Below are 26,991 nucleotides of genomic sequence, written 5' to 3' on the forward strand. Positions count from 1 at the left end.
TCTTTCCTACTCAAACGGCTTTTGACTATGGAGTCTATATTTTTGACAATATTGTAACCATATAATTGGCTGAAAACTGCAGGGAGGACAGGGGAGGGAGTCAGAGATGAAGTAATGATTAAAGATATGTGTAAACATTCTTCCCCTACTTCATACTGTTCCCAGAGACTGTACATTTTCAGTGCCCTCCATCATATTTGGTGCAAAGAAACGTTTTTAGCATTGAAAACTCCTTTGTTGCTTTAGCAGTATGTTTGGGATCATAGCCTTGCTGTAGAATGAAGTGCCGTCCAATGAGTTTGGCGACATTTACTTGAACTTGAGCAGACAAGATTTTTCTATGCGCTTCAGAATTCATTATGCTACTGCCATCAGCAGTTATGTCATCAATGAAGATCAGTGCCCTAGTACCTGTGGCAGCCATACATGCCCAGACCATAGCACCCCCGTCATCATGTTTCGGAGATGAGGTGGAATGCTTTGGATCTTGGGCAGTTCCTTTACATCTCCACACTTTGCTCTTGCCAAGATTAATCTTGGTCTCACCTGTCCGCAAGATCTTTTTTTTCCAGAATTCTGCATGCTCTTTTAAAATACTTTTTAACAAACTGTAATCAGGCCATCTTGTTTCTGTGGCTAACTAATAGTTTGCATCTTGGAGTGTAGCCTCTGTATTTCTGCTCATGAAGTGTTCTGAGGACAGTAATCATTGAGATATCTACGCTTGCCTCCTGAAGAGTATTTTTGATTCTTCATTATGATGAGAATTCTTCTGTCATCATCAGGTGGAGATGGGCCGACCAGTCCCTTTACGGAGCTCATCAGTACGCTCTTTCTTCTTAATGATGTTCCAAACTGTTGATTTTGCTAATCTTCAGGTTTAGGTGTTGTCTTTTGCTATTTTATTCTTGATTTTCAACCTAAAAATGGTTTCTTTGACTTTCATTGGCACAACTCTGGTTCTCGTGTTGAAAATAGCAACTACAGACTCCAAAGATGATCAGAAGCTTAGAAGTAAGCCTAGCTCTCTTCTACCTGCACCAATGAAGCAATTAAACATACTCAAGTACTCACAAACACCTGTGAAGCTAAATGCCCCAAACATGGTGCCCTGAAATGGGAGACAAAGATACTTTTTTCCTTTATTTGCCCCTGTGCTCCACTGTAATCAAACAATTCATGTGATTAAAGTGCACATTCCATAGTTTATTCAAGGCTATTTGTACACAATTTGGTTTGATCATATAGGAATTACAGCATTTTTTTATACATAGTTCCCAGGGAACCATGTTTGGGGCATTTGGTTTCACAAGTTTTTGTGAGTACTCAGGTATGTTTAATTGTTTCTTTGGTGCAGGTATAAGAGAGCTAGGCTTGCTTCTAACCTTTTTAATATTTTATTTAAATTTCCATACATGCATTAGTATCCAGATAGAGAAAGTATTCCTCATATCTCTCAAGTCAGTAAAATATTATATTATATACCCCCAACCCCTCCCACCCCTTCCCCCAAATAATAACCCCAAAGAACATAAAAACAAAAAGAAAGAATAAGAAAAAAGAAAGGTAAAAGAAAAAGAAAGAAAGACATATGGTTACTAAAATTTCAATACATTCAATCGTTTGTCTTTACATTATTAAACAAACACTAATTCCAAGGAGTTGATAAGGTCCACTGAGGTTTATGGGATGGCTTTCATAAAGTAATACCTACAATATGTAAATATGGGCACTATTTTTTAAAGTATATTTATTTCTTAAATTATATGTCATTATCTCGGGCACACAAAACTCAAAATGGTCAACCAGTTTACCTATCTCGGCTGCACCATATCATCAGATGCAAGGATCAACAATGAGATAGACAACAGACTCGCCAAGGCAAATAGCGCCTTTGGAAGACTACACAAAAGAGTCTGGAAAAACAACCAACTGAAAAACCTCACAAAGATAAGCGTATACAGAGCCGTTGTCATACCCACACTCCTGTTCGGCTCCGAATCATGGGTCCTCTACCGGCATCACCTACGGCTCCTAGAACGCTTCCACCAGCGTTGTCTCCGCTCCATCCTCAACATCCATTGGAGCGCTTTCATCCCTAACGTCGAAGTACTCGAGATGGCAGAGGTCGACAGCATCGAGTCCACGCTGCTGAAGATCCAGCTGCGCTGGGTGGGTCACGTCTCCAGAATGGAGGACCATCGCCTTCCCAAGATCGTGTTATATGGCGAGCTCTCCACTGGCCACCGTGACAGAGGTGCACCAAAGAAAAGGTACAAGGACTGCCTAAAGAAATCTCTTGGTGCCTGCCACATTGACCACCGCCAGTGGGCTGATATCGCCTCAAACCGTGCATCTTGGCGCCTCACAGTTTGGCGGGCAGCAACCTCCTTTGAAGAAGACCGCAGAGCCCACCTCACTGACAAAAGGCAAAGGAGGAAAAACCCAACACCCAACCCCAACCAACCAATTTTCCCCTGAAGCCGCTGCAACCGTGTCTGCCTGTCCCGCATCGGACTTGTCAGCCACAAACGAGCCTGCAGCTGACGTGGACTTTTACCCCCTCCATAAATCTTCGTCCGCGAAGCCAAGCCAAAGAAAATATAACTTTGTATTTCAGTATGCCATCATTACATTCTCAAATATGAATCTGAATTCCTTGTCACTGCTATACATTTTCTTGTGACTGTTAATCCAATTTTCACATTCTTTTTGAAACATTAATTTTCAGTTTTGGCCTTATCTCAGATATATGACCTATTTTTTTTAAAAAGCATTGGATCTTGAGGAAATTTAAATTTAAAAATGCTCCTAGTTCTGTACAAAAGAGTCTCAATTTTGGACATGACCAAATGAAGTATAAAAAAAAGTATTTAGCTCTTGATTACACCTGAAACATTTATCTGGTAAATCTGATTCCAATCTATTTACATTTTTTGGAGTAAGGTATAATTGATGTAAAAAGTTATATTGAACCAATCTCTATCTAACATTTATTGTATTTGTCACACTATCATAACACAATTGAAACCAATTTTTCTCCCCAATACTAATATTGAAATCAGTTTCCCATCTCTGTCTAGGTCTATGGATTCTTTGTTTTTGCATTCCCTTTTGCAATAATGTTTACATAGCTGAAATAGATTTCTTAATAGATTTATTACACAGCAAACTTCCTATTTCACTTCTTTCAGGCATTAACATTGTCAGACCAAATTTATCCTGTAAATACACCTTTATTTGATATTTACAATATATTGTATTATTTTGTATCCCATATTTATTTTTCAGTTGATCAAATGATATTAAACTTCTCCATTCTAAACAATCCACTATTCTCCTAATTCCTTTAGTAAACCAAGTATTAAAAAGTTGGTTATTCATTGTAAATGGAATAAGTCTATTTTGAGTCAACGGCATTTTTTGTATCTCATAATTCTTCATTCCCATTCCAGCATTTACCTTATTCCATGTATTAAATAAAATGTTTCAACAATGGAGTATCCCTATATTCAGTTATTAATCTCATATCCCATTTATATATAAAATCTTCAGGCATTATTTCCCCTATTTTATCCATCTCTATCTTTATCCACACTGGTTTCTCTCCTTCAAAGAAGGAGGAGAGAAATCTCATTCTTGTCACTTTATAATAATTTTTAAATTTGGAAGTTGTAAACCTCCAAATTCAAATTTCCAAGTTAATTTTTCTAATGAGACCCTCGACGTTTTGCCTTTCCAAAGAAGCTTTCTTACATATTTATTCAATTCCTGAAAAAATTGTGTGGAATAAATATAGGCAACATTTGAAAAAAGATTGTAACTTAGGAAAAAATATTCATTTCTATACAATTAACTCTTCCCAAAAAATATATAGATAGTTCCATCTATTTTTTTAAAAATTCATAAATTTTCTTAAGTAAGGGGTTATAATTCAATTGAAATATGTTTTTAAAATTATTATCTATTCATAACCCTAAATATTTAATTCCATTCATTGGCCATTTGAATTGGACATCTCTTTTACACTGTGTATAATCACCCATAGTAAGAGTCATAATCTCACTTTTGTCCCAGTTTACTTTGTAACCAGATACTATTCCACTTTCTTTTAATCTTGAATATAATTTACGTAGTGAACTTTCTGGTTCCATCTAATAGATTATTACATTATTTGCAAATAAATTAATCTTATTTTCCTCTCTACCAACTCTAAAACCTTTAATATCAGAATCAAACCTAATCAATTCTGCCAATGGTTCTATTGCTAAAATAAATAAAGGTGGTGACAATAGACATTCTTGTCTACCGGATCCAATTAATTTAAAAAAAAAAGTCAGAAACTTGCCCATTGTTACTACTTTGGCTTTTGGTCCATTATACAAGACTTTAATCCAATTAATAAATGTTTGTCCTGGTCTAATCTTTTTAAGTATTTTAAATTTAAAAATCCCATTCTAATCTATCAAATACTTTTGCTGCATCTAAAGCCACTGCTACAGTTGTATCTCTTTTCTGTATCATATGTATTATACTCATCAATCTAGTCACATTATCTGCTGACTTATTTTTTTTAACAAATCCACTTTAATCCATATTTATTAACTTAGATAAGTATTTTGAAAACCCAGTTTGCTAACATTTTTGCTACTATTTTGTAGTCTTCATTTAATAAAGATATAGGTCGATATGAAAATGGCTTTAAACAATCTCTTTTTTTTGGATATACTGTTATTATTTCTGTTTTAAAGGATTCCATTAATGCATGTGTTTCATCCGCCCGTTTAATACTTCCATAAATGAAGGAATTAATAAGTCCTTAATCACTTTATAAAATTCTTGCGGGAAGCTATCGTCTCCTGGAGACTTTGTAAAGAAATCAGAGTCTCTCTAACCTCTAATGTGAAAGGATCAGCCAACTCTCTTTGATAATCCAAATTTAATTTAGGTAAATTAATTTTAGATTTTAAAAATTATCTATTTTATTATCATCTTTTAAATACTCTGATTGATACAGCTTTAAGTAAAATTGTTTAAAATTATCATTAATTTCTTGAGGTTTAAAGGAAATTAAATTTGAATTGTTCTTAGTTGCAAGTTGTTCTTGATGCTTGTTCTGTCTTTAATTGCTATGCAAGAACCTTATGTGCAGGGCAGTAGGACATATCCAACAGCATAGCGAACAACAGAGCAAATGTCACATTTGAATGACCTAGTCCATTCTGAAAACAGCAGTTTCTTGAATTGTAGAATTTAATATTAACCCTGTGACATACCCAGATGCAGGATGAGTTGTTCCTCAAGCTTGCATTGGGCTTCATTATAACTGTGCCAGAGGCCAGGTACAGCTCAGGGTAGAAGTGCAATAGAGAATGGATCACCACTGCAGAATGAAAACAAATGCTCTGCAAAATGGTCACTCAATCTGGGGGTGATTTTTCCAATGGCAAGGAGATCACATCCTGAGCACCTAATGCACCACAATAGCAAGAAATGCAAGTGAAACACTGGTTCGGCCTGGAAGGATTATTTGCGACCCTGGATGGTGGGATAGGAAAAGATGAAAGCAGGCTTTGCATCGCCTGTGATTTTATGTGAAGAAACCATAAGAAAGAGACTTGTTGGAGGAGTTGGATGAGTTGATTAGGGAGTCAAAAAGAGAATAACATTTTTGAAAGGGAAGGGAAGGAAAAGATGTCTTCGGTGATAATGTTGAAGACAGCAAAAATTGCAAAGAGTGATCAGTAGAATATGGTGGCTGGTTGGAAGGTAAAGACAAAGGAAAGTCTATCTTTGCTCTGACCAAAGAGAGGGTGAGACTGAGGTGGCACGGCCATCTTGTACATGGGATCTCTGATGACCTTCAATGGAAAACCCACTCCTGGCCCCACTCAACAGCTCTTTTAAACCTACGTGAACCTCTGGACAGTAGGACTCCAAGGAGGAGCACTGAAAAGCACCCTTATGCCAGGTCTGCTCCAGTAACAGCACTGCCATCTTGACTTGGGGGTGGTCACCAGTCACATCTTCCCTTCCCCATTGTTATTCACATTTGTCAGGGATCAGTCCCTTCACGACTTACTGGTCAGCTCTACCCATCCACTTACCCTTTGCACTTCACACTATATTGGCAGAAAGTAAAAATTAAGATTCTTGGAACTCTATTTTTAAATCAATTAACCTATCATCTCTATGTGCCTGTCACTCTTTACTATAATTTAAACTTGTGCATAGAGCTAATGTGTCAGAAGTTAAATTTAGCTCATATTTATCCAAATATTAGCTCTTATTGTGACAGATGCAGGAATGAGGATGGTTCACTAATTCATATGTTCTGATCTTGTTCGACCCTTGTCAAATATTGGGAAGAGGTCTTCTATACTTTATCAATAATTATTAATGTAAACCTAACACTAGATCCTTTAATAACCTGCCATATGCATCTTTACTGTCCGGGTGTCCCAGGGCTTTGGTAGAGCCAGTGAAATGACATCTGCCATAGACCTGTTGCTACGATAGGCAAATTGGAATGGATCCATCTCATTGCCTTGTCTTTCAAATCACTTCATCACTGTTGATGTGAGTGCCACTGGTCAATAATCATTTAGACAGATTACCACAGTTGTCATGGACACGATTGATGCCTGTTTGAAACAGGTGGGTGCCACAGCCTGCTGGAGTGAAATGTTGAAGATATTGTGAATATATTGGTAACTTGGTTAGCACAGATTTTTAATACTTGGCTGGGCACTCCATCTGAACTGATCTTTTCTTCAGATTCATTTTCCTGAAGGTAGCCTACACATCATCCTTGGATACAGACAGGAGAGGATCATCAGAGCACATGGGGTTTGCAGTGCTGGTTCTTTCTTGCTCTTGGGGTCAAATCAGACATAGAGAGTGAAGCTTTGCCATCTTGCAGTTTCAAAATGGCACCAGCGACCTTCGTCGTTTTTCTGCGGGCTATTAGAACCCCTTACTCCTCAATCTGGTTCTATTGTTTCCATCTTTTTATTTACTTTTCTCTCTAACCCTTCATCGCCCCCCCCCCCTCCCTGTGGTCTCTTCTTCTTTACCTCTCCCACCTTTAGTCCAATACTTGCATCCAGTGTCATGTCCAATCTCCTGTTTGCCTTCCCAGCTTTTCCCCTATTGATAAACTTGATATCACCCCTTCTTACTTCACTCCCGATAATGGGTCCTGACCATTTCTTTCCATGGATGCCCCCTGACCCACTAAGTCCCTCCTGCTTCTCTTTGTTTGCTCAGGATTCCAGAACCTGCAGTTTTTATGTTTCTCTAAATATGTAATTATTGAACTGTTGTAAAAGCTCCATTGTTTTCATGAATGCCAATAGCACTGGAAATCAGATCTCCTCACCCACTATCTATATGTAGCTCCAAACCACAATGTAATTGTCTCTTTATTATAGTCTGTCAAGGTACTGAGTTCAGGAGGGAATTAAGATTGGGCAATACATGTGGGTCTTACCAGTGACTTCCACATTCTGTGAATAAATGAACAAAATAATTTGGACATAGGTTGACATGGAGGATTTATTTTCTGTTTGTCAAAGTAACTCCTATTATTCATGTGGCATGAAACCATTTGCCTCCATTAATTTGTCGTGCTCAAAGCTTTGATGCCAGATCAGCAGATTTTCAAAGCTATTGGGTATAATTCTATTAGTACTCCAACATAAGCATTCTTTATTTCGTCTTTTATTATTACGCCGTACAATAAGAATTTTCCCAATGAACCCGGTCATTTTAAAACGAATACAGCCAACAGAAATAGTTTAAACTGAACATGTGCATTGGTGCTCTGGCGAAGGGATAAGGAGCACAGGAGCCAAGGCACTGGCATGTGGACAGGGAATATGGGATCCTGGGGCCCCATTGAATGGATGGTAATAATGTGATAGCTTGGAATTTTATCCAGTTCAGCAAATCTTTTGGCCTCTGGAATAGTATTCTTGCTTAGTGGCACATATCAGGGACTGATGACTTGAAGAAATGATGACAGAATGTCCAGTACCATTTGACAATTACAGATAACTGTTGGTAATTTCTTTACATAAATAAAATTTAGACTTTATGATGCTTTAATAATAACTGATGCACTAATGTACTTGAGTTACCATGAAAGAAAATGAATCACATTGCCCCTGATGCCTGTCATCTAGATCCTCCATGCTGAGTTGAGATAGCAGCAATGATCAAAGCAAGTGGGAATGGAAGATATTGTGTTAACAGTCTCCACAAAATCTAAGGAAAAACTAGCTTTCACTACCTCTGTGCTAATTTAATAATAATATATTTTACCATCTTAATTAGGGCCCAATTTGCTGAATAATTTTGGACATCTTTATTTTATCTTCACTGCTAAAGCTTTTTTTTACTTTCCAATGAGATTCTGACAATAATATTAATGCCAGCACTTGACTTCAAGAACTGCATTTCGCCTCAACATGCTGTTAATGCCAGCAGTCAACTAATCCACTTTGGGAACAAGTACTGGAATTGTACAAATAAAACATTGCTTGAATGAAAATGAAAAAAACTTAATCTGTGTTCATGACTCTGGCATCACTTCAATTGGATATAGAACGGGAACAGAACATACAAATTTAATTTATATAGAAAGGCAGGTAACTGATTTTAATTGCCAGCCATCCCCATGCAGAGCCTGAAGTGCTCATGGATGATCCCATGCAATGTCTTGGGTTTATTACTGAAACCAAGAGCTCATCTTTCTAATTACCCAGGACATTACTCGGTGATTCTATTTGGGAATGGTCACCAGCACAACCCCCAACCACCTCAATATCATCAGATTATCAGTGATCTTATAAGAAAATTACATGGTAAAGTTGCTGTGCTCTATGAAGGAAGATGGATGACCAGATCAAATTGGCCTTTTTGGCAGTGCATTTGGAATCACCATGATTCCCACTCTGTCCAGGTGGACCACATCCTTTTTCAGAGGACAGTCTCTCAAGGTTTCTGAAAGAAGTAATCTTCCTTCAGCAATTGGCATGATTTTGTAGATTTCTTTGTTCTTTTTCCTTTCATGATTGACACTGGTTGTCCTTGGCTACCTCATCATGATAGTGTCTCCTTGACGCTGTTTTGGATTTATCTTGAATACATGGAAGAGTGAGCTATGGACAAACACAGCTGCCTTTGTTGTACTTGAAAACAGTGGCTTTGTTATACGGTACAGCATTAAAGGGTATTGGCAATTGTTCAATTTTACACAATTATACAACTTTAAATGATTGTTTCTTTAAAAGAAACAGCAATTATAATAACTCAGCTGTGTTTCTGTGATACCTGTAATTCAATTTTTGGCAGCCAGTTTTCTACCCTTTTTGGAGACAGTTAACCTTCATAATAATGCATTATTATCACCATATGAGTGAGCAAAATTTGAATTTTTTTTGGTTGTGCCAACTTGTATTAACTTTTCCTCAGATCTTTACTAAGGTCTTTGTCTTCTTAAATGGAAGATTAATGTGGCTTTTAAGTCAAATGTTCCTCAGCTCTCACGAGCAATATCCTGGGTGTACGCAAGACATTAAGACATTTGCTGGCAGGTAGAGGAAAGTTGGTGGAGGTGGTTGATGTTCAGAGAGGAGATTTTAAAAAATAATTTGAGGTGATTGGGCTAATAATGATAGAACATAGTGAATAGGGTTTGCTGACAGCTGGTGAATCTACAAAAAAGGGATTCAAAAGGAACTATGACTGTGCTGGTATAACAGAGTTTCCTGACATTTTAATAATGTTTCTAGTGGGAATGAGTTCAGCGGTGCACATTTTTTTGTGGACCTCCTAAGCCCTCCCTTTCTGTCTTGCACACTGCTATTTACCTTGCTAAGAGGAGTGAATAATTGCTGGAAAATAATTCCATGAGTCGTCTCTTCTTCTACACCCTATGCAAACCCGTTACACTGGTGCTGTGATTCGGGTGGATCTTCAGATCAGCTTAATGCTCATCGCTGTGGATGCTGAGCTGTCTTCCTGATCTGCATTTCAAGATTAATATGTGGTCAGATTTAGATAAGACTGTGGATTTGGGCGTAGTGCTTTAAAGTGATTATCCTCAGTAAGTTAGTGACCTCAAAGTACTGTTGTATACATCATTTATGTTCTTTAAATAACTTGTCTTTCTACTCCATTTTCTCTCCTAACTATACACTATGCAGGTACATTTAATAGTTGAAAACGTATGTTACAATAATAATGGATGGGTCTGCTAGTCCTAGGTAGCCAGAAGATGGGGGTTTTGAGCTTAGTGATACTGCTGACAGTAGGGGTGTTCTCATATCTGATAGTTGTACAAATACGGAGTTGTACACTGGTTGTACTCCCCATATTTCCATGCTTGGCAGCAATGTGGATGCCATATCCACCATCTCACAAACATGATTAAGTGGTTAGGTGCTCAAATTAAGGAATCTGTAATGGCAAGTCTGAGGCCAGCTAGCATTATAAACAGGAATATTAGCCACTAGGCTACCTCTGCCACCCAGAACACACAAAGTGATATTGACAGACAGGACCATCCACATCTGACAGCCTATGTTAAACCTGATAAAGAACTCCAGAAATTCAGAGATGACAACATTAACAAACACTCAGTCCAGGACTGGATTGGCATGACTAAAACCCATCTCAGAAAGCAAAAGATTCCTGTATATGTCCAAGCAGAAGAAATTATGAGCCATTTGATAGGCAAAGCCAGAGACGTTGTGAAGACTGGCTTGCTTTGTAATCCTGAGCTTGATATTAACCAGGAACCTGAAAGAACATATAATGTTTTCCTCCAATATTTCAGTGATGCACCCTCATGTTTCTCTTTCACAGCCTTTTCTGCTACTCTGCCCAGGCACGGAGAAAACTCAGTCAACTACGGGATAAGGCTGAACAAGGCAGCAGACTGGCTCTTGAGGGCTTGTGCAGACAAGGAAAACAGATGGAAAACATAAATGATGAAGTGGCACTCATGTTTGTCAAGCACTGCCCTAACCCAGAGCTATTCTGCACATTAAAGTGTAAGCTGATTCACGAATGATGTTCAGCTGAGGATTGATGATCACCAGAGAGAGTTGAGGGCTAGTGATAGAACCTCTGGTGTCACACAGATAAAAAAACCCACACCATGACTGTCAGCTCTGAGCAGCCCAATCTACCGTCATCAACCCTGGCAGTGTCTGAGCAGTATCACACTCTGAGTCCTTCACCTTCCTCCCTCCAAGGCCAGCATCACGTGTGTCATTCTCCTTGGCCCTCTCATATGTCTGTCTCAGTTCAAGGTGAAGTGCAATATGCTCCAAGCTATGACTCTGCACTGGCTGTGGCACAAAATGTTCAACAGTCAGAGGAGAGACTTCTTGCTCAGATGATGGACATGTTTCAGATGATGAAGAAAATGCAGCAGAGTGATACTCCTCATCCAATGTGAAGTGGGAGTTTCCAGTGTGCTTCAAGAGAAGCAGTTTGTAAAGTCTATAATGACCACCATTTCACACTGCAGGTCTGAGAGATTATGTTTTCTCTGCCTCTCCACGGGCCACATCAGACTGAATTGTTCTGCTAATAGCTTTTTTCAACCCCAGTCTGAGGGAAACTAGCTGTGGTGATACACCACTGGCGTCCAGGGTATTCTAAAAGGGGAAGGCGAACAGCCTGATGTCTTGGTACATGTGGGTACCAATGACATAGATAAAAAGGAGGAAATACTGAAAAAGGATTACAGAGAGCTAGGACAGAAACTAAGAAATAGGACAGCCAGGGTGGTGATCTCTGGTTTGCTACCTGTGCCAAGTGCAACTGAGGACAAAAATGGAAGGTTAAGAAAAATGAATGTGTGGCTGAGGGGCTGGTGTCAAGGACAGGGTTTTGGCTTCTTGGATCATTGGGATCTCTTTTGGGGAAGGCATGACCTCTACGAGAAGGATAGGTTACACCTAAACCCAAAAGGGGTCAATATATTGGCAGCTAGGTTTGGTACAGCCGTCGGGTGCGGTTTAAACTAATTTGGCAGGGGGGTGGGAACCTGTATGATAGGGCAAAGGACAGAAAAGATAAAACAGGAAAAGTTAGGTTAGGCAGCGAAAGTAAAAAGTCAGAAAGAGCAAGGAGGGTGAAAAAAGCAAATCTGAAGGCTTTATATCTTAATGCAAGAAGCATTCGGAACAAGGTAGATGAATTAGCTGAGAAAATTGAGATAAACAAATATGATTTGATTGGGATTACAGAAACACGGCTGCAAGGTGGGCAAGCCTGGGAACTTAACATCCCGGGGTATACGATATTTAGGAGGGATCGGCAAGAAAGAAAAGGGGGTGGGGTAGTATTGATGGTGAGAGAAGGGACTGACACGATTGACAGAAAGGATATCAACTCAGAAGATGCAGAATCTATATGGGTAGAACTGAGAAATAGCAAGGGGCAGAAAACGTTAGTGGGGGTGGTATATAGGCCTCCAAATAGTAGTGTAGAGGTGAGGGAAGGCATTAAAAGAGAAATTAGAAAAGGTTGCAATAAGGGAACAGCTGTCATCATGGGAGACTTTAATTTGCATATAGATTGGACTAGCCAAATTAGTAAAAATACTGAGGAGGAGGAATTCCTTGAATGTTTACGGGACGGTTATCTAGACCAATATGTCGAGGAACCAACTCGGGAGCAGGCCATTTTAGATTGGGTATTATGCAATGATAAGGGGCTAATCAACAATCTTGTTGTATGAGGCCCTTTAGGTAGGAGCGATCACAATATGATCGAATTCTCACTCGACATGGAGAGTGATGAAATTAAAACCGAGACTAAGGTCCTGAATTTAAATAAAGGGAATTATGATGGTATGAGATGGGAGTTGAGTAAGATTGATTGGGTGGTGTTTATGGGGGAGATGACAATGGATAGACAATGGAAAGCATTCACAGATCTAATGGAGAAATTGCAAAAATTGTTTATACCGGTTTGGCATAAAAATAAACCAAAAAAGGTGACTCAACCGTGGATAACAAGGGAAATTAGAGACAGCATTAGGTCCAAAGAGAGAGCACAACCGAAGACTGGGAGCAGTTCAAGATGCACCAAAGGAGGACAAAGGGATTAATCAAGAGAGCAAAAATAAATTACGAAAGTAAGCTTGCGGCAAATATAAAAACCGACTGCAAAAGCTTTTATAAATATGTCAAGAGGAAAATATTGGTGAAATCCAGAGTAGGTCCCTTGCAGTCGGAATCAGGGGAATATATAATGGGGAATAAGGAAATGGCAGACCAATTAAATTCTTACTTTAGTTCTGTTTTTACAAGAGAGGATACAAATAACCTCCCAAGGATGTTGGGAAACATAGAGACTAATGCAAGGGAGGAACTGAAAGAAATCAGTATCTCTAAGGACATGGTCTTGGGGAAATTGATTGGATTGAAGGCAGATAAATCCCAAGGGCCTGATAATCTACATCCTAGGGTACTTAAGGAAGTGGCCATTCAGATAGCAGATGCTTTAAGAATTATTTTCCAGAACTCGATAGACTCAGGATCAGTACCCATGGATTGGAGGGTAGGTAATGTTACCCCACTATTTAAAAAGGGGGATAGAGAAAAAGCAGGGAATTATAGGCCGGTGAGCCTTACATCAGTAGTGGGCAAAATGATGGAATCCATTATTAAGGATGTAATAGCGGAGCATATGACTAGCAGAGAAAGGATCGGACAGAGTCAACATGGATTTACAAAAGGTAAATCGTGCTTGACAAATCTATTGGAATTCTTTGAGATGGTGACAGGTAAAATAGATGAGGGAGAGCCAGTGGATGTGGTCTACCTGGACTTCCAAAAGGCCTTCGATAAGGTCCCGCATAAACGACTGGCTTACAAAATCAAGGCTCATGGGATTGGGGGAAAAGTATTGATGTGGATTGAGAACTGGCTGGCAGGTAGAAGACAGAGAGTTGGGATAAATGGCTCATTTTCTGAGTGGCAGGCGGTGACCAGTGGGGTGCCACAGGGATCTGTACTGGGACCCAAGCTGTTCACAATTTACATTAATGATCTGGATGAGGGGATTGGATGTAATATCTCCAAATTTGCAGATGACACTAAGCTAGGAGGGGTTGTGTGCATGGAAGAGGGGGTCAGGAAGCTCCAGTGTGATTTGGATAAATTGAGGGACTGGGCAGATACATGGCAAATGCACTACAATGTGGATAAATGTGAGGTTATCCACTTTGGTAATACAAACCGGAGGGCAGATTACTATTTGAATGGCAATAGATTAAGAGATGGGGAAATGCAGAGAGACCTAGGGGTACTTGTACACCAGTCTCTGAAGGCGAGCATGCAGGTACAGCAGGCGGTTAAAAAGGCAAATGGTATGTTGGCCTTCATATCAAGAGTATAGGAACAAGGATACCTTACTGCAGCTGTACAGGGCCTTGGTGAGACCCCACCTGGAGTATTGTGTGCAGTTTTGGTCACCTTATGTAAGGAAGGATGTTCTTGCAATGGAGGGAGTGCAGAGGCGATTCACCAGGTTGATACCTGGAATGGCAGGAATGACTTATGAGGAAAGATTGCACAAATTGGGATTGTACTCGCTGGAGTTTAGAAGATAGAGAGGGGATCTCATAGAGACATATAAAATTCTGGCAGGACTGGACAGAATGGATGCAGATGTGATGTTTCCAATGATGGGAAAATCCAGAACCCGGGACCATGGTTTGAGGATAATAGGCAAACCATTTAGGACTGAGATGAGGAGGAATTTCTTTACCCAGAGGGTGGTGAATCTGTGGCATTCATTGCCACAGAGGGCAGTAGAGGCAGGTTCATTAAATATATTTAAGAGGGAATTAGATATATTTCTTCAGTATAAGGGTATTAAAGGTTACGGAGAGGAGGCGGGGACGGGGTACTGAACTTTAAGATCAGCCATGATCTCGTTGAATGGCGGAGCAGGTTCGAAGGGTCGAATGACCTACTCCTGCTCCTATCTTCTATGTTTCTATGTTTCTATGCAACCTCTGTACCTGCAGGAGTGTAAGGGGACAGGACAACACCTGGCCGGCTGTCAATCAGTCGGCCTGAATGGATCAAGCCCCACCCGGTTGGGTGTCAATCACCCTCCAGGATATAAGCCTGCGCCGGGCTCTGTGGAAGTCTTTATGGATTAAAGCCTGTTGTATAGTCTTTACCTTGTGTGTGTCTGATTCTGGCTAAAAGTGCGCCACAATTTAATCCACAAAATTTTCCCACGGCTGCCATGGAAAAACTCCTGAGCGCAGGGAGCCTTGAAGTTGACCCACGCCACCCGGAAGCCCAGACATGCTTCGAGATCTGGCAGCACCAGGTCGAGGCAATTATCGAGGTGCACAAGGCGGCATCCTGGACTCAGATCGGAAGACGCTGGTCCTACTCCGGTCAAAGCTGGGTCCCCACGCCTTCCAGGCAACCAAAGGCAGCTCCACATATAAGAGCTCAATGGACACTCTCGAGAACCTTTACAAGCCCTCTATGAATGCGGTCTGTGTAAGGTACCTCCCAACACCCAAGTCCAGCAACCTGGGGAGATGGCTGAGTCTTACCTGGGATACTTGCGAGAGTTGGCCCGACCATGTCTGGCTGAACCCGGGGTAGGCGTAGAGGAGGTTGAGAGGCTGATCCGGGACGACCGAGGGCTACGGTCAAAGACCATCTAGCAGAAGCTGCTGGAAGATAGTATCTATGCCCTGACAAAGACAGTGGAAGTGGTCCAAACCCTGGAAGCTGCAGCCCTGCACATCAAAGCCTTCGATTCCAGGTTCCCCCAGGCCCCCTCATGACCCTCTCACACTGCAGCTGCAGCCCCAGACCAAACTGGGTAGGAGAACGTCGCTGCGGCAGGTGCCTGGCACCCCGGTAAGTACTGTGGGTCAGACCAACGATTGCAATGAAACTGCCCGGCTAGGAATCGAACATTTCCTTTCAATACTCTCTAGTCTGATCCCCGGGAGAGGTGAAGATATTCCTGACAAGGTCGATACTCTCAGGTGTATTCAGCTACTTGCTTCAAGCCTGGCTGTAAATATCTCATCTGGGGATAACTGCCCAAACACAGCATTTGTTTTCCCAGGCAGCATCATCATGACAGAGTCCACGTTGTCCTGCTCAGCTTTTAGGGGTGTTCTGGTTGCAAAGATTATAGCTCCACGTGTTGGGGGACAGGTGGGTCCCATTGAAACTAATCAATATATCTGACAGGTATGTACTATTGAGGCACAACGCAAAGCTGGCTGATGTCTACTGTGCACTCAAGGACATAATGTTGCTGAGCATTCAGAGGTTCTCCTGATCAACAGCAGCCAATCAACTGTACCACCCAATGCTGATGTAAATTCTGCCAAAGACAAGCTCAGATCAACCGGTCTCAGTGCCATTGACATTGAGTTAAGTGAAGTGTAAGAGGAAGATGGCTGACCTTGTTCTGCAGTATGAATACATCTTTTCATGTCACCATCTCAAATATGGGGAGGCAAAGGGCTTTGTGCACCGAAAAACCCTATCAGTCAATAAACCATTCAGCTTTCATGCAGGAGAGTGTCCCTGAGGCAGTACCAAAAGCCGGCCAGACACTGAGTGAGATGGAGGAAAAGAAAATTGATAAGTGAATACGTTTCACCATTGGTACTTGTGTGGGGAAAAAAATGAAGATCTCCGTATCTCCACAGATTTTTGCTGGTTGAATAAAAGGACCCTGAAGGACGCTCACCCTCTTAACCATCAGACAGATGGTTTAGCAGTACTAGGAGACTATTGCCTTTTCAGTATAATGGACTTGACCTCTGGATTTTACAATATGGCCCTCCATGAGGAGGACAGGAAGTACTCTGCCTGTACCACTCCCATGGGCCTGTATGAGTACAGCCGTCTGCTGCAGGGCCTCTACAACAGCCCTGGGACTTTTATGATGACTAGCATTTTTGGGGACCAAAACTATTTGAGTCTGCTATGTTATTTGGATGATTAGTTGGTGTTTTCCTATGACAAATTGATGGCTGTGTTACGCCTGGAGACAGTGTTTGACAGGCTGCAGTGCCATAACTTGAAATTGGCCCCCAAAAAGTGCTCTTTCCTCAGGAGGTCTGTAAAGTTTCTCGGGCACAAAAAAGATGAGAATGACCCCAATAATGTGGGGAAAAAAATCACTAACATGACAGTCACTGACCTCATGGAGCCTGATGGAGTGAGCCTGTCCCAGAGGCAGATAAGATCCTTTTTTGGGGATGATAAATTACTAACAGCACTTCATGCCTAGATACTCTCCTATCGCCAAGTCACTCTTTAATCTGCTGAAAGGGGTAAAAAGGAAAGGCTAACATCTAAACAAACTATCAAACAGGAAGTATTGCATGACTGACTGGACATCGGAGCAGGTATAGGCCTTTGGAAACCTGAAGTCTTCACTGGTTCACAGCATTGTCCTGACTCATTCCCAACTTCAACCGACTCTTCAACTTGGATGGCATAAGAGCTGTCCTGTCTCAAATTTCAGAGGGTAGAGAATTGGCCAGACCTATTGATTTTGCCATCAAGTTATTATCTCAATCACAAAAGAATTACCCTGCTCACTGATTAGAGTTTCTGGCTTTGAAATGGGCAATCTGTGACAAGTTCAATCACTGGCTGAAAGGCCACAAATTCACAGGCTGAACAGACATTCTAACAAAGCCGAAGCTGGACTGTTGTGAGCAATGGTGGGTAACCAAGTTGGCAAGTTACAATTTTGATATAATGTACGTTCCAGGTCAACAGAAAACTGTAGCTGATGCCAAGAGCTGTATACCATTTGTCAAGGATAATGCTGGCCACAGGCTGCTTGTTGAACCATATGCAGGTCTGCTCGCAGAGGTCAATGATATTTCGATAACTCAGTCGGAAAGTCTTCCGATCATTCAGTGGCCACAAGAAACTCCCTCCAGTGAATAGTAATGGCCAGTCCACATGCAATTCACTGCAAATTCATGCTCAGTCTGTTGCAGTAGTGGATGTATCCACTGTACTATAGTTGCACATTGAGTGGGACACTGGTCGAGGGCTCGTGCTGTTGAGGTATTACAGTACCCACCTCAACTGATTCCACCTGGGCAGGACACCTTACCTGCCTGCACTGAAAATGACTTCCGGAACAAGCAGTTGGAAGATAGAACACTCTCTTGTATTATGTTCTATGTTTAGAGACATCAGAGGCCTTCTAAGGAAGAAAGATTTAAAGAGTCTATCCCTGTCACAAGGTACTTGAAGCATTGGGATAGACTGACTGTGAGAAATGATGTGATGTACAGGATTTTGAAGGACCAGAGAAGCAAGGCAAATAATTTTCAATATGTTATCCTTGACTCACTAAAGGTCGAGGTTCTGCACAGAAGCCGAATGTCGAGCTCAATTCAAGAGCCTCAGCTTGCCGAGACAGAGGTTTTCCTGGCCAAACCTTGAGCAAGATGTGAGAGACTATGTTCGTCAATGTCAGTGATACGTCGTCAGCAAGACAGTTGAGCCTGAGGGAAGAGCCCCCACCCCCCCGGAGAGCATAACATCAACCAGGCCACTGGAGCTTGTCTGCATTGACTTCTGGTCGACCGAAGACTCCAGAAACAAGTTGATCAATGTCCTGGTGATAACTTGACCATTTCAGAAAGATGGTTCAGACCTTTCCATATAAAGATCCATATAAAAAGCAGGTGGCAAGGGTTCTCTGGGATCAGTATTTCTGTGTTTTTGATTTCCCAGAAAGAATCCATAGTGACTAAGGTGCTAACATTGAGAGTCATCTCATAAGTTGGGCTCCTCAGGGTCTCAGGTGTCAGGAAACCACACACAATTCCTTATCATCCAATAGGAAATGAAAGCGTGGAACAATTCAAGCGGGCCTTGGGAGGCATGATCCATGCATTTCCCCCTGAACAGAAAGCCAACTAGCTGTGACAATTGCAATCTCTGACATTTATGTAAAACTGCACAGCCCATGAGACAACATGATACCCCCTTTTTTACCTCATGTTTGGCCAGGTTCCCTGCCTACCTGTTGATGTCCTCTTTTGTACTGTCCTTCATGACTGATGTGACAAGCTATGACAAGTATGTGGCATGTCATGCTAATGATCTAAAAGAAGCAATAGTGATTGCCCAGGACCCTGCTGCAAATGGGCAGAGTGAGCATGCTCAACTGTACAAGAAAGTTAAGGGATCAAAAATTGGAATCAGTGACAGAGTGCTCTTGACCAACAGGAAGGAAAGAGGTAAGAAGAAACTTTCTTACAGGTGGGAATCAACCATCTACACTATGGTGGGCATGAACCCAGAGATGCACACATACAGCTTCTGTGACACAATCACTGGATAGTAGAGGGTGGCCCACAGGAACCTACTGATGCTGGCCAATTTCCTCCCTATGGGGGAGACACATGAAATGTCTGACCTTACCTCGTCCATTCCTGTCACAGAATCGTCAGTCTCAGGAACTGATGATGAGGGAGGGGCAGAGGAGACCTTGTTTGAGAGGGAGAGTGAGACTTCTTATGTTACTAGTGTATCAGATTTGTGTTGACCTTTAATGTTAAACTATATTTTGTCTAGATATGTATTCTTAATAAGTTAATTGTGGGCTGGTACAGGGTCATTTACAGAGAACCATTGTTTTCAGAGAAGAGTTCATTTTTGGAGTCAACGTGTCTTGGAAAGACAACTAATGGATTTGAAGTGGGTCTTAATTATTCAAGAACAATGGAGTGCTCGCTTTATTAAAAATGGAAATATCTAATTACTCAATAAGAATTGCTGAAGGAAGCTATCTGTTTTTAAATTAAACCATTTAAGGCCTCTTGATCAAGATAAATTAAACAGAGCCATGTGAGTGATATTTTTAAGCCTTTGAAACAGAAGAGAGGTAATCTTTTGGAGTCATGTCATCTACAAGACAGAAGTGTGAAGATCACATAGTTAACAAGAAACTGGGGTTGGCAACTGTTTAAAATTCCAATAACTGATTACATGATTTTAAAGAATTGGAACTGACTTCTTTGATTATGTAAATGGTCACATGATTTGGAGAAATGCATGATTGAATTTAGACAATTTTGATACAGTTCAGTTTGGAGTTTACAGAAGTCAAAACCTTGTTGCATGCAGGGGTTGAAACCTTGTGAAAGACAGGGTGGAGTTATAATCATCAGAATAGGTGCTGTTATGTGTGTTACTCCTGGGAAAGGGGAAACACAGAATCGGTGGCTTTTGAAATAAGGAAGACCACTTCATTGTCTCTTTGGGGGAAAAAAGACAGAATTCTACTGGGTCTTTTGTTGTATGGCCACTTTGTTTAATCCTTGTCTGGGATTGTGAATTCATCGTGGAAGAAAATAGCCACATTCTCTGTCTCATGGAAAAGAGGACAGAAAAGTACATAAAGAGGCCTGAAGATATGATGTTTAAAAGCACTTTATAATTATTTGTGAACTGAGAAGTTGAGACCTTCAAGCAAGACTGAAATAATGCTTACATTTTAAAGATTGCCTTTTCAAAGTTGGACTTTATTACATATACACACACACATACATATTACATTTGCGCATAGTGGGGTTAAATTTAGAGTTAAGCTTAGAGGTAAGTAAGTAATGTTATGCTATTGATAGTTTAATAAAGCTATTATTTTGAATTTACCATTGTCTGGTGAATTTTGTTAGTGCTAACAAAGTCCCTTTAGTCCCAAACAAAATTTAAAAGGGTTGTTAGTTCGTAACACTAATGAAAGCCTAGATGCTGTAAGTGTTTAAAACTCATCTGTGACTGTGGAAGGGGGACTCTGAGGGGAGAACGAGAAATTGGATTACACAGTTGTCTGTGCCAAGTCTGTCAGGGGTTGGATGTTGCTGAAATATCAAGTGTGACCTCTGAATGCCAGGACATCTCAGTCTCACCTGGGAGTCACATGACCATTCATCCTGTAATCTGTGATTTTAGTTTTGTGATGGCCGTAAATGTTCTAGTACACAGGAGATGGCCAAAACCACAGGTTTGCCTAGTCAAACCTGCGAACTGGCTCGTGCAAATCATGTCCAGGTAGGATATTGTTCAGGACAAGCCCAATGCTGAGGCTGGTTGCAAATCTGCATTTTGGGCTCTTGGTCACTAAAACATTAATCAAATAGCCTATGGGTTAAGAAATGTTGTATTGGTAAAATGTTCCACAGTTTCAAGTTCTTCCCAGTTGTTGGGGTCATGTGGGGTGTACAAGGCACTCTATTACCAGTTGCTGGATTAAGAGATAAGAGCTGCCTTCATACCACTTCATCCTTATGGGATACCTCTGATGTTGGTCTTCTTTATACTGACCCTTTGCAAATTGTCAATTGTAGTGTTTTCTTTGGTGCATTTTGTGTATTGGAAGGTCATATTCGGAAAATAAATCAGTGGTGGTGGGGGTAACAGAGTTAAAAATGGATTTTAATTATTTCTATTCTCAATTCTATAGTTATGAATTTTATCTCAATGAGTTAGTTGATTTTACTGTCATTTAATGTTTCTGGTGAGAATGAGTTCAGTGGAGCACCTAAGCTCTCCCTCCTATCTCGTACACTGCTCTTACCTTGCTAAGGGGAGTGATAAATGCTGGAAAACAATTCCATGAATGTTCTCCTCTTCTATGCCCTATGCAAACCTGTTACATTATGTCATCCCATTTTAATAATGAACAGAAAAAAGCGTTTTATGTTCCTTTAATCCTGCATGAGTACGTGAATAACAAAAGCACTTATTTTTAAATATTATTGAAAATGTAATTGAATATCATCACAGCTCACTCACTCCAACACAGTTCACAATATTGGGAATCACCGCAACAGGAATATAGCCTAATAAAAATATTTTATAACTTTGCTTCCAAGTAGTTATTTTTGAGGTCATAATTTAACATTGTGATAGAAATACCATTCAATTCTATGAGCAATTGGTTGCAAAAATCGCCTCTAGCCCTTAAGCTGATTTTCATGATTTCTTTTGAAATGTCGAATTATTTGTCAAGCTCATTTAAAGTGCTAGTTACATTTCATTGCACTCTATGGCCTAATCATTGTTTATTCTTTCAGGATCAAGATGTATAGCTTTTATTGAAGAATAATAAAAGGAAATGTGATATTGAAGCATCTGTATTGCAAACATTGGGCATGAGGTAGTAATTTTTTTTTTAGAATGGGTTCAATCTTAACATTTTGATGTAATGGGAGAAGGTCTGGTATTATGGTAAGGATCAGATCATTGCAGTACAGCAAAACATGGATAGGCCTTCTAAGGAAAGAGCAATAATGGACTTTGTGCTGTAGAATGAATCTGGTCAGATAACTGAGGTATTGATAGGGGATCATTTTGTAACCACAATTCTATTAGTTTCAAGATGGTCATAGAAAAAGATAAAGAAATTGGGACAATGCTAATTTCAATAATATTAGGCGAGAGTTGGCAATTATTGACTGGAGGCAATTGTTGGACAGTAAAAGCACAGCTGCCAAATGGGACATGTTAAAGAGGGTGATAAGGAATGTCCAGGACAAACATATTCCCAATTGGTTAAAAGGGAAGAAAAGGCAGGATAAAGGAATTCTGATTAACAAGAAACATAGAGGCAGAGATCAGGAAAGATAAAGAGGCATGTATACAGGCAGATATTTTCAAGGAAGAATGTTGGAACATAGTGAAGGAGAAAATAAGGATGGCTGAAAGAGACCATGAGATAGCTTTGGCAGACAGTATAAGGAAGGATCCAAATAGATTTTGTGTATATAAAGAACCAAAAGTCATGAGGGTGTGTGTGTGTGTAAAAAACCAGAGGAGATGGGGAAGGTCTTAAATGAATGCTTACTGTTGAATAGGATAAGCAGGAGAGGGAGGGAGGTATCTAAAGATAGCCTCAGGTATACTGTATCAGTAATGTGTTAGCAGGCTTAGATCATATCAAGGAGGATAAATCTCCAAACGCAGACCACATGTATCCCAAAACATTGTGGGAAGGCAAGAAGAAAATTGTTAGGCCCTTGCTAGATGTTTAACTTATTCTAAGGACAGGAGAAGTTCTGGAGGACAGTGGGGATGGCAAGTGCGGTGTTTTTATTTAAAGCTGTAAGATATTCCAGGTGACTACAGATCTGTTATTCTGACGTCAGGAGTAGGAAAACTGATGAAGAGGATTCTGAGTAATGAATAGCCTGAAAAATTAGGAAGAGCCAGCATGGATTTGCGCATGTGAAACCATGTATCACAGACTTGATAGAATTCTTTGAAAATATAGCAAACCACATAGATGAGGGCAATTGGTGGATTTTAACCAAGTGTTTGATAAGGACCCATGAGGTAAAGTTGGTATGGAAGGCTAGGGCACTTGGGATAGGAGGCAACTAGCCAAGTGGATTTTTAAAAAAATAGGCTCAGTGATGGGAATCAGAGAATGGTTATAGAATGCATTTTTTTGTTCAGAATGAGTACTAGACAATGTGGTGGAGGAAGGTGCATTAGCTTCCTTTAAAAAAAAATAGATGAGAGGGGATTGGAGGGGTGTGGGCCTAAGGTTTGCAAATGGAACCAAAGCAAGAGGGTATGTTGTTCACCATAAACAAACAAGGTCTGTTGGCTTATTTCTGGAATCTAATACCCCTTAACACAACGATCCCACTTAATTGGCAAGTGAATGACCTGTCTTTAAAGCCATCTTAGATTGTTCACACTGAACCAACAAAACCTGGGTCAGTGTGCCTTTTAGCCAGGGGCTGATGCGAAATGCATTGGCTCTGATACTACCTGCCTTGGCGGGTTATACACAGGATGAAAATGACCCCCGTCCCGTCTTCATTGCATATACACAGGTAAGTGAAGCAGTTAAAAGACAGTTAATTCCCATATTTTAATGGCTGTGTAAAAGCGGTATATATTATTTTTGAATTCACTGAACAGTTGGGCAGAGTGATTTTCAGATGATGGGCTTGACTTTATTTGTTTTGATTTGTAAAGGACATTGCAAACATGTGTTTTGGGGATTTTACAGATGCATGAGTGGAACTTAGAATGCATATGCCGCCAATTCATTAACTCCCCAGTGAATACCTTGCTGGAGGCTTTGAGGACTCATCATATTCCATGCTGATTTTTTTAATGGCCAATTAGGTAATAAAGATTGGGGGGAGGGGTTAAAGATGCTAATCCAAAAGTGATTGGCAGGAATGTGTTTCTCTAATTGTTTAATAATGTAATTGGATTAAAAATGTAGGAATAATATGCTTTGTTCCAGCTCCATCAATCTATCTTCTTAAATCTTCCACCATCCCTTTCTGACTCTGGACCTCCTCATATCCCTATCTGTTCAATCACTGCTGATACTCAGCTTCACTTTTGTGTAGAATCAAGCCTGTCCTTTGTTGCTATAATCAACAACATCGGTTAGGGACAGTGTTATGATCTAGACCAGCAACAATAGAAATTCACCAAGGCAATGGAATCTTCAAAAACAATTTTTTTTGAATAACTATTAATAATATAAAATCTTACTTAACTCTAATCTAACCCCACTATGTGCAAATATGTGTGTATGTGGCAGATCCCAAACCATTACAGCTCAGGCATGGTTCTGAAAAGTAAGTTTTAAAGTTAACTCTTAGAAATCTTTTGTGTTGTAACTTAGAGTCTTTAAACTGTTGTTCAAAAGTAATTATGGAGTAGATGAGGCATCAAGTATTCAGACTTTTCAAAACTCACAAATTACTGTAGGGTTACTTTTATAGAAATGTTTCTATATACGAATTATTTTTTTTCACAAATTCCCCTCTCTTATGTGGTGGATTCGGAACTTGTGTTTCACACGATGATTTCACCAACCCAGGCAAGGGTGAAATGAAGTGACCATTACAAATAGACATGCAGAACTTTCCTCTCTTGACAAAGAGACAGTCGAAGTGGCCTTTTCCTTCAAAGTCACTGATTCTGTGTTCCTTCCCGGTCAAAGGGAGAATGCACAACAGTACCTCTCTCATTGAAGGTTACTGCATTTCTGACTTCAGATGAAGGAAACATGGTTCAATATTAAAAATGCCTTCTTGATGTGTCCCAATCACATGATATGACATCATCACTGGCTCTTAAGTTTAAAAACACAACTCATGGCTGTGTTCTCGGACTTGTCCCACAGGTCATAGAGCAAAATGTCTTTCTGTTTACCAGAAAACATTCATTGTCTTCAGTACTTATATGGAATAATCCCTCTAGTTTTGTGGCTTTTAACTGAACAATGATAAGACTTTGATGGTTTCTGCTTGACTTTGAATGAGCAGACATTTTGTCTCTGGAAGGCCTTTCTTATCTGCTAACATGAATGTATGATGTGTCTTTCCCTGTCCAAACCCACCCAATAACTTTACTAAGAAGAATAGAGAGAGAGAGAGAGAGAGAGAGACATTCTGTAACAGACAGAAACACCTTGAATTTTCACAACTCGTAATTGAAATGAAGTTCATCCCAGTTCTTTACAGGTGTAGACATTTTGGAGGGCTATGAGAGAAATGAGAATGCAGGGTCATGGTCTAGGGAAGTCTGATCAAGTTTCTTCTGTTTCTCTCCAATTGATTCCTTTAGTCAGAATCCCACTTGTTGCCTCATGCCCTGCTGGCCATGTCTGCCACTGACAGATGTTTGCCATAAGGGACTATCACCAACGCCAAAATCCAGGTTCTAAAACAACCATCGACAGCAGGCATCTGATAAGATTTCATTTATCCCTGATAATGTCTCAAGGGTTGCCCAAATAAGGAACCCTGGGGAGAGAAAGCATCATTGTTTGTGGTTCTACAAGTTTAATTTACAAGGACATTTTGTACCATCATAGAGTGTTGCAGAGGTTGTTTTTAAATTGCACAAAGTATAACTGGGCAGCGTGGTTAGCGCAAAGCTATTACGGTGCCAGGGACTGGTGTTCAAATCCACCCCTGTCTGTAAGAAATTCGTACATTCTCCCTGTGTCTGCGTGGGATTCCTCTGGATGCTATGGTTTCTTCCTACCCTTCAAAAAATGTACCTGGGTTGTAGATCTGTCGGGTGTAATTGGGCTGCATGGATTTGTGGACTGAAAGGGCCTATTTCCATACAGTGTCTAAATTTAAAAGTTGATAACTCTTTACCCCACATTTCGGTTTGTATCTGAACCAGGCTTGTCTGGAATTATGAAATATGCTTAATGCCAAGCCAGTTGGCATAAAGCAGTAGGTGCATTGTTCCTTGAGAAGAAAGTGTTGGAGAGGAAATGAGGTTACCATCTTGATGTCAACTAAATATAATTGCTGAGAATTAAATGCAAACTCTAATTAAATTGAAAAGTAACATTTATATTAAAGCTACATACTATTGTGGAATTGAGTGCATAATCATTCTGGTAAGCAAATAATTGTTACTTGTGTTTTGCAGGTTGGCCTTGGATACCCATCGCAGTTTTGGGATATTTTTACTGCTATGCCCAAGTTGGAATTGAATATGACAGATTCACAAAATAAATTTTCTGGTCATATTATTATTTCTTTTATGAAATGAGGAAGGTCTTAACTGTATTTTCTCCGCATAAATTTTAAAATGCTATGAATGTTTTCAATCCTAACATTTAGGCCATATTCCCATTTCTCTGGTTGGTATGCAGTTTGATTAAAGTTTATAGTTTTTCTTCCTGTACCTGTACTGACTAATATATTTAGTACTTGAAAAGAATGCTTTAGTTTTCTTTGAAATGACTTTAAAAGAATATCGAAATGATCTTTTAAAAATATTTATTTAATGTTTTCAGTCATGTGGGCACATCAAACTACATGAAACTCCATTTCATAATATTTCAACATCAGTACTTTCGTAAATGAGGAATTTCATATAAACTGCTTCATAGAGTTTATGATGGAATGCATGATTCTAACCCAATGTA

General features: G+C 40.1%; 1 protein-coding gene across 6 annotated transcripts in view; it reads left to right on the forward strand.

Moving 5' to 3' along the window:
* The window catches only part of hhat (hedgehog acyltransferase), a 210,601-nt gene extending 183,858 nt beyond the window's left edge, over nucleotides 1-26,743 (forward strand). For 2 of the 6 annotated variants that reach the window (XM_069931185.1, XM_069931181.1), the window contains one exon: nucleotides 26,490-26,609. Coding sequence is in view for 3 of the 6 variants with exons in the window: in XM_069931181.1 (XP_069787282.1) it covers nucleotides 26,490-26,575 (86 nt within the window). In the remaining 3 variants the exon portion in view is untranslated. Of the gene's footprint in view, nucleotides 1-8,413; nucleotides 8,516-22,138; nucleotides 22,222-26,489 lie in introns of those variants that run through there. The other 4 variants (XM_069931184.1, XM_069931195.1, XM_069931189.1 and 1 more) reach the window with 4 other exon arrangements.
* The last annotated feature ends 248 nt before the right edge of the window (nucleotides 26,744-26,991 follow it).

Source organism: Narcine bancroftii, chromosome 4 (genome assembly GCF_036971445.1).
Source record: "Narcine bancroftii isolate sNarBan1 chromosome 4, sNarBan1.hap1, whole genome shotgun sequence".
Classification (NCBI taxonomy): Eukaryota; Metazoa; Chordata; class Chondrichthyes; order Torpediniformes; family Narcinidae; genus Narcine; species Narcine bancroftii.